Raw genomic sequence first — 11,440 nt, 5'->3', positions numbered from 1 at the left:
CATCATAATCATTGCACATAACTGTTAAATAATGGCATGAGTAACATTCTAATGAAGTTGAGCATCTCGTATGGCCGGCACAATCCCCAGACTTCAACATTATTGAGCATTTACTAGTATGGTCAGTTTTTTAGAGATTCAATTAAGACATCGATTTCCACCGCCATCGTCTCTAGAAGAGTCCGAGGGTACTCTAGCTGAAGAATGGCTTAAAAGTCCTTTGGAAACAATTCACAGGTTATATGAATCAATACCTTGGAGAATTGAGGCTGTAATTGCCGCAAAGGGTGTACCTACACCATATTAAATTAGTTTTTGTTGATTTTTTAAGGTGTTTCCATTATTTTGTCCAACCATGTAATTACACCAATGTATCTTTGTAATAACTAACATTAAATATCTTGAAAACTTTAGCAAACCAGCACGAAAGTCTTTTATTTTCCAATCCATGTCACTACAGCAAGTACGATTTAGCCAATTTTTTTTTTTTTTTAATCTCTGAAACAGATTTTCTATAAAATTTTGTAGACCAGTGCTATCGGTAGTCAGTATTTTAGAGTCATTCAATACTACTGTCCAAACTAGTAGTGGGAACCTCTGGGTAGCTCACGATAGGATACAATTTAAGTAAAAGTCCAGATACAGGAGCAAAAATAACAAAAATACTTAAGTAAAAGTACAGGTATATAAGAAAAAAATACTTAAATAAAAGTACAAAAAGACTTGTTTTAAAATGTACTTTCCAAGGAGAAAGTAAAAGTATTTTCTCACGATGCAAAAATGCAAACAAACAAAAAGTAATGCAGTTGACAATTTGAAAAGTAGTGGAGTAAAAAGTACAGATATGTGTTGTCAATTGTAGTGAAGTAAAAGTAAAAAGGTCCACTTCATATTTGTAATCAAGTAAAGTACAGATACACAAGAAATGTACTATTCCACCACTGCTGTAAATACCTCCAACATCAGGAAGACTGGCTGTGCTCTGATTTCAGTGCCATTGACGGCTGTAGACGTCCAATCCATTTATTTCGAAATGAATTGGGTATCAAGCGCCATCAATGGCAGCCAATGAGAAAGCATGGACACTATTCAGTCTGGAAAATTTTGCTAGAAACCTATTGGTTCCTTTTTTTCAAACAATGACAACCTTTTGAAACAATATTTCAATTCATATCGATAACCTATTGCAGGGGTCTGCAAGTCCGGTCCTCGAGAGCCGCTATAGAGCTTGTTTTCCATTTCTCCCTTCTTTAACACACCTAATTTCAAATGATCAGCTCATCAGCAAGCTCTGCAGCAGCCTGATAACAATCCTGTTTCTTTGATTCAGGTGTGTTCAAGGAGGGAGACATGGAAAACAAGCTGGATAGCGGCTCTCGAGAACCAGACTTGCCTATTGGGATAAAAAGTGTCGCGATACTATTTCGATATATTGTCACACCCCTTCTCCAAACTTTGGCATATATGATTATTACTTCCCTTCCCAAGACAACACAGTCATATTAGACAAACTGCTATTAATTTAGTCCATAAATTTGATGCTACACATAGTACCAAGTACACATAAAAACACAAGCATGAAATGCATAGATATAGGGCTGCAGCTATCGATTATTTAGGTAATCGATTATTCTATCAATTAATTCGTTTGAATAATCGAGTAATCGGATTAGAAACATTTAATGTGTTGCAGAATCCATTTTTGAGATATGTAAAACAAAAAACAAGTGTTTTTGCCTTTCAAAAGAGCATTAAATGCGAATAAAAATAAAATTCCTGAGTGTTTCTTCAAACTATACAGAATTGCACTTTCATTTCACAAGAGCAATAAATGCAATAAAAAATAAATTTAAATACCTGAGCTTAGCCTCAAATGATATGAATAAATAAATAAATAAATGAGGATCCAAGTAAAACAAAATAACAATTAGCTAACTTGCATAGCAAAAGTCCGCTAGCTTAAATGCTATAAAATGCTAACTTTTTTTTTTTTTTTTTTTTTTTTACAAGGCTCTTAACAAATCGTTCAAACACATATTCCCACACAAAAACCTACTAGATATACTTCCAAAGTATATAATGAATGGATAAACTAACATATTAGTGGGGGGAAAAAAAACCTTATGTTGGTCTTAACAGGGAGCAGCTGGATTCAGCCATAATAGACGAGTTATGGCATATTCACTGTTGCCCCAAGAGGGCAGTGTATCCACCCTAATCAATAAAACTAAATGCAACACTTTCAAAACAAACCATCACAATGTCATTCAAAATTTGATTCAAACCTCTTCTTCTATTCAAATTACAGCGAATTAATCAATTAATAGTTGCAGCACAACATAGTTATATACAAATATTTAATACCACACAGATAATGTATTAGGGCTAGCAAGGGCAAGTTCCTTGGGACCAAGATGCAACAGGCTGTTTCCTTCATGGTGCTACTCAATTAACTTCAATATAGTTACTTGGCACCAATAGACGACACCAAAGTAATACAGTGCAGCTGACTTCAAATCACACAAGAGTTTCACACGCTGTGCAACTTTGAAGTGAAGGATAAACTTTTGAGATTCCCCCCTGTTATAGGCAGGTTTTGCTCTCTGCCACTCTGCAGCACGCCTTAATTTTTAAACCTACAAAAGCTATCACTGGAAATAGAGGCTGCACTCCTTTGACCTCCTGAGGGAAGCGGCAGGGCTGTCAGGAGAGATCCTTTGCTGGGTGTTTTAGCTTACAGCTTTTGAGGCCACAGTCAAGTACGTCTTGTGACCTTAGCGTGAACCCCAATATATGTCACAAAATATTGGGAGGGAATCATCTTTTCACGAATAAGGCTCCACGCTTGGAAGTTGAAACAAATTTGTGCTGTGACGCCAATAAGCAGGCTTCTTTACATTCCCTTTTAACTTGTTGATTGGAAGGAATGACTAACTGGTTTGCACTGTGGAAGGTTGGTTCACACTTATTTTGAAATCATTCTCTGATATTCGACAAAACAACTAATAAACAGGAAAATAAGCTATCCTTATGCTTCTCCTGTTAATTCGAATGAGTTTATCACGTCCAATCCGTTTGAACTGGGAGGGACGGCAGCGAATGAACATTAGATTGGACGTCTGTGGCCATCAGTGGCAAAGGGTTTATTTTAGGGGATTTTGCATCATTCCCTGTTGTTTTACAAGATACACCTGTTGAGAAACTAATTGCTGACTGTGTATTGTAAGTCCCACCTGTGGTTATGTGGGCAATTGCCCATGATGTATAGTATAGCATAAATAATTGCAAGTTGTTGTCATAACATTTACACCATGGATATTATCTGAAATTGAGGCTTGTAAGTCCCACAACATGGCAAGTGGGCATTTGCGTGTTGGTTTCAGCACCATTTTCTGCGTATTTTCCAGGTCCTGTGCCTGTCTCGTCATTCCTGTGCTGTCATATGTACTTTGCGTTCTGGCACCTTATGATTTACAAATTAAGCACTGGCTACAAGGTATCGCGATATACTGTATCACCTCTTCGATATCTTGTCACACCCCTCCTAACCACTTCGGTGTTGTCATTGACTCATGTTCCTTCCTATAAAACTAATGAAATGTAGTGTGATCTTGTAATGACTTGGGCTCAAGTCTTAAATGACACCCGAGGAAACAAAAAATGACAACACACGATCTTCAACTTTAGTATCACACACAGATGATGATGATGACAGTTCCCAAACAATGACCACTCAATAATAAATGACCGTGGTGTCTAATAGTGGGGAAAGTGAGGGTGAGAAAAGGGATTTCATGCTTTATTTAAAGTAAAATAGTGGTTGGCAGCTTGAGTGTGTGTGTGGTGACATGCAGTCTCAGTAGAGCACTACAAGATCAGTATTTCTAGATCTTAGTCCTTCATTAGCAATCTACCCCTTTAGAAATACCACTTATCCTGAGACTGAGAGGTCAGCTGTAGATTGTCACCTAATAGCATCGCATCTATTCATTTTCTCCCACTTATCTGAGGTTGGGTCGTGGGGGCAGCAATTTCAGCAAGGAAACCCAGACTTCCCTCTCCCCAGCCATTTCATTCAGATCTTCTAGGGAGATCCCAAGGCGTTACCGTTCCCAGGCCAGCCGGCAAATCCTGGGTCCTCCCAGTGGAATGTGCCAGGAACACTTCACCAGGGAGTCGCCTCGGAGGCATCCTAATCAGATGCCCGAATCACCTCATCAACTACTCTCAATGCGGAGGAGCAGCAGCCCACCTGGATGACCGAGCTTCTCATAATATCTCTAAAGGAGACCCCGAACACCCTGCAGAGGAAACTCATTTAGGCCGATTGTATCCGAGATCTTGTTTTTGTTCACTCCATAAATGAGGGTACAACGTACAGTAGATCGACCGGTAAATAGAGAGCTTCGCTTTTTGTCTCAGCTCCCTCTTCACCACACGGACCGATGCAGAGTCCGCATCATTGCAGACGCCGCGCCAGTCCGACTGTTGATCTCCTGTTCGATTCGTCCGTTACCCTTGCACAAGACCCAGAGATACTTCAACTTCTCCTCTTGGGGAAGGGCCTCATACCCATACTCATTTCCCGAATGAAGACCATGGGCTCAGATTTGGAGGTGTTGATTCTCATCCCGACCATTTCCCACTCAGCTGCCAACTGCTCCAGTGAAAGTTGAAGGTCACAACTAGGGTTGCTCCGATCATGTTTTTTTGCTCCTGATCCGATCGTTTTAGTTTGAGTATCTGCCGATCCCGATATTTCCCGATCCGATTGCTTTTTTTCCCGATAATAATTCCCGATAATTTTTCCCGATCAAATACATTAAGAAAAAAATGAATAAAACTTGGACGAATATATACATTCAACATACAGTACACAAGTACTGTATTTGTTTATTATGACAATAAATCCTCAAGATGGCATTTACATTATTAACATTCTTTCTGTGAGAGGGATCCACGGATAGAAAGACTTGTAATTCTTAAAGGATAAATGTGACTTTGTATATTGTGACTAAATATTGCCATCTAGTGTATTTGTTGAGCTTTCAGTAAATGATACTGTAGCCATTTAACTGTTCTGCCCAAATGCATGATGGGAAGTGCACCCATGACTGTGCGTAGTGGTACCAATTGATATATCTTCTCTGCATTGGGAAATAATATAGGGAGTTAAGACAAAGATCAATTACTACCTTTCTTCCCCACATTGCTTCCCACGATATTTCTAATCGAAGGGAGAGGGATTGTAAGGCTTTAGCCAATTAAAAAAAGGCTCCAAAGGCTGCCGAAATTCACTCTACTCATTTTACGCTGCCTTTTAGCTCTATATATAGGTAAAACGGCGCCATTACAGATTGAACGCGACAATGCGTGAGTGGGTCGTGCAGAGCATGCGTTAATTGTGTTAAATATTTTAACGTGATAATTTTTTTTTTTTTAATTAATTACCGCCATTAACGGGATAAATTTGATAACCCTACCTTAAGTCTAAACTAAAGACTCTGGATGAGTGTAACTTATTATGTCTGTAACGTTAAATACAATTAGAAAACGATTTAATTAAAATATATACAGTATATATATTAAAAAAAGGCATGTCCGATATTTTTTTGCCGATTCCGATACTTTGAAAATGACGTGATCGGACCCGATCGCATCCCGATCGATCGGGACATCTCTAGTCACGACTTGATGAAGCCAACAGAACTACATCATCTGCAAAAAGCAGAGATGTAATACTGAGGCCACCAAACCGGACCCCTCAATGCCTCAGTTGCGCCTGGATATTCTGTCCATAAAAGTTATGAACAGAACCGGGGACATAGGGCAGCCTTGGCGTAGTCCAACCCTAACTGGAAACGGATCCGACTTACAACCGGCTACGCAGACAAAACTCTGACACACGTAATACAGCGACTAGACCCAAATAGCACAGCATGATCGAATCATTTTAACAAAATGCACTAAAAACACAAAACTAGGACAGGGATACTATCCGGAAACCTATTCATTCTGGTTGCCCGCCTCTTGTCACCAGTGTAACGAATATTAGCACCAGAGTGGTAATGGATGCCAACCTGCCCGCCACACTGCCTGTTGCATTATTGACCAACTGAAAGAAGCAGTAGGATCAGATAGACTCACAGCGGCATCGCTCCTTTGCCACGAGTGTTACTTAGTTCAGGTGCTCTCCAACTTCTTTTTGTCTTGTTTTGTTTGTTACCTCCTCAAAAAAATACTACCGCTGTAATGAATGAAGATATAAAGAGTGGAAAAGGGTTTGAAATAATTATCTTGGTCTTACTTCAGAAAAATGTGGCAATCGAATAAATAGGCGTACTGTACATCTTTTATATCTGTACAACAATGGCAGCCAATGTTAATTTTAGGACATAACATTAAAGCCTTAAGAACACTAGGAGGGTTGTTGAAGTGCTTCGTTTGTTTGTATGCCGTAAGTGGTTAGTTGTATGTCGTTTTTAGCAAAACTCTGGTTCATCTGTCAATGTCAGTGGCAACCAATGAGTCAGCTGGCTATTTTACTTTGTTTGCGCATGCGCGGATGCCCACCTGTTTTAAGCGGAGCTGAATAAAGTGCAGTAGGAAGGGGGGAGGACGAGACAGAGGTGTCGCGGGGCCAAAACGGATGCGCTCAGTCCAGAGTGGGGACTACCTGTGGAGAGAACACGAGGAGCAAGAGGGGAGGTAGAACAAGAAAGGATGATGATGATGATGACCGTGGACGGCAAGCAGCACTTGAGCCTGCACGACGGCATGCGAAGAGTTTGCGCGCAGGAGCCTCAGGTAGGTCGACGCCAGGGCATGCGGACGGGGATGGGAGGGAGTCGTCGCTGAGGGAAAAATGTGTAAATGTGATTTGACATGACTTTGTTCCACACTCCTCCCTTCTTCCCTCCCTTCCATATTAATTTTTATGACCCTCCTCTCTGACACAATTCCCCACTGACTCCCCCACTGTGTGCGCTGCCGCTCGCAGCTCCAGGCCAATATATTGGGGGGCGGCGTGGAGGAGAGCCTGCTGGCTCGGGCGGAGGCTCTGCAGGCGGCGGCTGACGGCATCCTCGTCTCCCAGGCAAGGAGAGACGCCAGCTTCCATACCATGAGCGTCGCGCCCTCCTGCGCCGCATCTTCCTCCTCTTCTTCCACCATCTCGTCCATCATTGCCTCACACCATCACCAGAACTTCCAGAGCCACCAGTTGGGACCGAGCCTGGAAGCCGGGGACCTTCTGGAGCACCTCTCCAGTAGCCTAGGCGTGAGCGGGATGGGCGCGCCTGAGCCGGGCTTGGGTCACCCCCACCATCACCACCATCACCACTTACAAAGCATGGGGCAGCTGCATCAAGCCATGGCCGTCATGGGCCACCCTCACAACGAGGTGGAGTCGGACCCGCGCGAGCTGGAAGCCTTCGCCGAGCGTTTCAAGCAAAGGCGCATCAAACTGGGCGTGACCCAGGCCGACGTGGGCTCGGCTCTGGCCGACCTCAAGATCCCCGGCGTGGGTTCCCTTAGCCAGAGCACCATCTGCAGGTTCGAGTCGCTCACCTTGTCGCACAACAACATGATCGCCCTCAAGCCGGTGCTGCACGCTTGGCTGGAGGAAGCAGAGGCGGCGCACCGGGACAGGAGCGCCGCGCCAGAGCCGTTAGGAGGAGGGCTCTGTGGGGGGGCGGAGGACGCTAGGCGCCGCCGCCGCACTTCCATCGCCGCCCCTGAGAAGCGCTCCCTGGAGGCCTACTTCGCCATCCAGCCCAGGCCGTCCTCGGAGAAGATCGCGGCCATCGCCGAGAAGCTGGACCTGAAAAAGAACGTAGTGCGAGTTTGGTTCTGCAACCAGAGGCAGAAGCAGAAGCGCATGAAGTACTCGGCCGTGCACTGACTCTGAACGCATCCTCAATCTTAAAATGCATCGACTCATGAAAAGGACAATCCCGAGGGATTTAAAAAAGACGGCAGCAGCTCTCCACTTCTGAATTTTTGGATTTATCTCTTTTTTTTCTTCAATTTATTGCATTATTTTTGTGGGGGGTTCTCAAACTTTTGGGCTCCAGGGAAAAATTTTCAAGGAACATCACAAAAATTGAATGCATGACTAGCACGTGTACTCCTAAATGACCTTACACATATTTTATTTTGAAACCAATTTCGCATTCTTTCCGTTAATTCAAGGGTGTCCAACAAATGTTTGTTGAGTCATTAACACTGCATCGTCAAAGAGAGCTAGCCATTTGTCCGTAATGTCTAAAAAAAAATAATAATAATAATAATGATAACACACCTAAGAAATAAATATTAATGAGTGAAGTAATGAGTGAAAGAATAAAAATTGAACAAATTTGGACATTTGGGCATGACTACAGTGAATATGCTCAAATGTACGTACATTAGAATTAGGGCTGCAACTAACGATTATTTTCATAACTGATTAATCAGACGATTAATTAAGCGATTAATCGATTACTCGGATAAATGTCACTTCTTTCAATTACCTTCACAATTTACCTTGAAGTTTTTTTAGGCATGTTGTAAGTAACAGTGAAGTGAAAATGGATGACTATTTCCTTCTAAAATAATATTTTATTAACAAATTCGTTGGCAACTAATTTGTTAATCGATTAGTTATTGTAGCCTTATTAATAAAAAGCTAGTTTGGACCGTATTACGTCCGAAGATTGGCAAAAATAAGAATTTTTGTTTTCCAAAGTAAAAGCAGATTTTTATTCATGTCCTTCTTTGACTTAATATAATGAAGAAATCTGATAAAACAGTGATCCCTCGTTTTTCGCGGTTAATGGGGACATGAACCTGCCACGATAAGAGAAAAACTGCGAAGTAGCGCCCCCTCCCAAAATAAACTTTTTTTGTTGTTGTTTTTTTTTGTTCAATGTATTTATTCAGATCTATCATTGGGAAGAGATACATATTAGACATGTTTTTTTTTCTACCTTTTTCCCCAAAGTACGTATAATTAAATAACGTACATACAACGAGTTGCCACCGCAACTGTTTAACAAGTTAAACGATGATTGATGCATGATGCGCTTTGAAGGTCTAATCTCTGGCAAGATCAAAGCTTAACCGTCTGTCAATCATCGTTTACTTTAATAAGCAACTCCAGTTCACTCTCTGACGAACAAAGAGCAGTAGGAGGGAGCGAGCGTGAGACAGCGCAATCGGCTTGGGACAGCTCATCTTTATTTTATTTTTTATTTTTTTAATTGAAAAAAAATCCAAGACGGACTGAGGGCGCGAAGTTGCAAGGGATCACTGTATTGACAACAGAGAAGTTATATTTATGCTATAATTTCAAGAATTTAAACAAGTTTAAGGTGAACAAGGTCCGAAACGATTAATTGGTTATCAAAATAATTGTCGATTAATTTGCTAGTCGATTAGTTTTTGATTAATTGATAATGATTGCACCTCTAAATAGGATTATTTGATTGTCATTATTTTTCATGATTTCAGAATCCAAATGAAAATTATTGTTGAAATATATCATAAATTTGTCTATAGTAATTATGATCCATCCATCCATCCCGATTCAGCAGCGCTTATCCTGATCAGTCGCAGGTTGCTGGACGCTATCCCAGCTGGTTTTAGATAAAAGGCAGACTAGTAGACCCTGAAGTGGTCGCCATTCAGTCATAGGGCAATTATTCGCACACAAATTCACAATGTAACACAAAGTAACAGCCAAATACAGGGTGGGGCAGAGCAACTTGCTTATTTATGTTTGGCGCCCTGAAGCAATGGTTGCTCTGAGGATGGTAGGGATAGGCTTATTTGAGAATGTGGGGCTTAAATTTGGTTCGTAACGTGCATTATTTATTTTGTGTTTATTTTTCAGGAACCCCAGTGAGCATCATGGAGTGGACGAAGTTGGAAAGCACTTTCGCTGTTGAGACATTTTTCTAAAGCGGTCGCTCAATCATCGCAACGCAACATGCATTCCGTAGACATTTCAATATTGCCCCCCGTGGTCGTGTTACTGGCTGGCAGTCGATTGTTTCATGGGTAAACAACTTCAGGGAAACAGATGATGTAAAGAAAAAGAAACTTGGCCTCCCACGAACAGCAAGGACAACCCAAAACATTGACGGGGTGAGAGAATCTGTTTTGAGATCTCCCCGACGGTCTACCGGCAAACATGCATCTGCTTTTGGGTTGTCTGCTTGTTCTGTGAGATGAATCCTCCAAGCAAAATTGAAATTTCATCCCTACAAATTAGCTATGGTGCAGGAACTTAAGGCCCAAGTACACTGCATGCGTGATCGTTGCGGTTCCGGTCCGGTTCAGTGTTGCCTGCGTGCCACGCAGTCCGTCAAAAACAGGTAAATCATACCGGCTGCTGCACGGCTGCGGTCCGCCAACCTCGTCCCCCCGTGAGCTCTCGCATGATCGCGTGCGATAATGTGCCATTTAAAACAACGAAAAACACACGGAGTCTATACTCATCAGAGAAGCAGAGAGAGAGCACATATTTTCTTTGCATATTGATATTTTAGTTAATCTGGAATTAAGAGACAGACATGACTGCATCATGATGAGATCAGGACAGAAAAACACACATAATAGGACACCTTGCAGCTTCCTTTTTTATATTGTCCTTATAGAAAGGATCTGCTGCATCATAAATGATTTTGTGGGTTTCCACCTCCATGATGAAGAGCTCATCATCCATCTTCGCTCGTGTTTAAACCGTGATTAGGCACCTGGGTTGTTACGTCCAGGCCCAGCTCCGCCCATTTTGCCGGATGCGTGTCCGGCAAAAATAGAAAATAGCCTATACCATCCGGCGGGCATGCGGCACGCCGGAGGTGGTTCGCAGTCAAGCCGGAGCACTGATGCGGCCGGTATACGTTGAACAATAGGATATAATGGGAACGGATTGGCTCCGGCGCTATTTTTTACCGGAGTCGGACCGGAAACGCAACGATCACGCATGCAGTGTACTTGGGCCTTAAATCTACGCAAATTTATTGCTTGTGAAAATGCGTGTGAGGCACTTTGGGAGGCCAGGTTTCTTTTTCTTTACGTCCCTGAAGTTGTTTACCCATGAAACAATCGACTGCCGACCAGGAACACGACCACGGGGGGGTGAAATGTCTACAGAATGCACGTTGCGTTGCGACGATTGCCTGACTGCTTGAAAAAAAATGCCTCAACAGCAAAAGCGTGTTCCAACTTCGTCTACTCCGTGATGCTCATTGTGTAAACACAAAAAATAACGCACATTAAGAACCAAACTTTAATCACCACTCTCTCAAATAAGTCCATTCCTACCATCCTCAAAGCAACCATCACTTCAAGGCACCAAATTTAAATAAGCAAGTTGCTCTGCCCCACCCTGTATTTAAGTATTTATTCATTTATGTTTCATTAATGTACCGTATTTTTCAGAGTAAGTATAAGG

The 11,440-nt window shown here is 42.0% G+C and overlaps 1 protein-coding gene across 1 annotated transcript; it reads left to right on the top strand.

Annotated features, from left to right (window-relative positions):
• The first annotated feature begins 6,649 nt into the window (after positions 1 to 6,649).
• LOC130906147 (POU domain, class 4, transcription factor 3-like) lies at positions 6,650 to 11,123 on the top strand. Its single transcript, XM_057820127.1, has 2 exons — positions 6,650 to 6,807; positions 7,001 to 11,123. Exons 1-2 carry the CDS (start codon positions 6,724 to 6,726, stop codon positions 7,901 to 7,903), a joined length of 987 nt encoding a protein of 328 aa, XP_057676110.1. The 5' UTR covers positions 6,650 to 6,723; the 3' UTR covers positions 7,904 to 11,123.
• Positions 11,124 to 11,440: the final 317 nt, after the last annotated feature.

This window comes from Corythoichthys intestinalis, chromosome 18 (assembly GCF_030265065.1).
Source record: "Corythoichthys intestinalis isolate RoL2023-P3 chromosome 18, ASM3026506v1, whole genome shotgun sequence".
NCBI classification, from domain to species: Eukaryota; Metazoa; Chordata; class Actinopteri; order Syngnathiformes; family Syngnathidae; genus Corythoichthys; species Corythoichthys intestinalis.
This window is presented reverse-complemented; position numbering and strand designations above follow the sequence as displayed.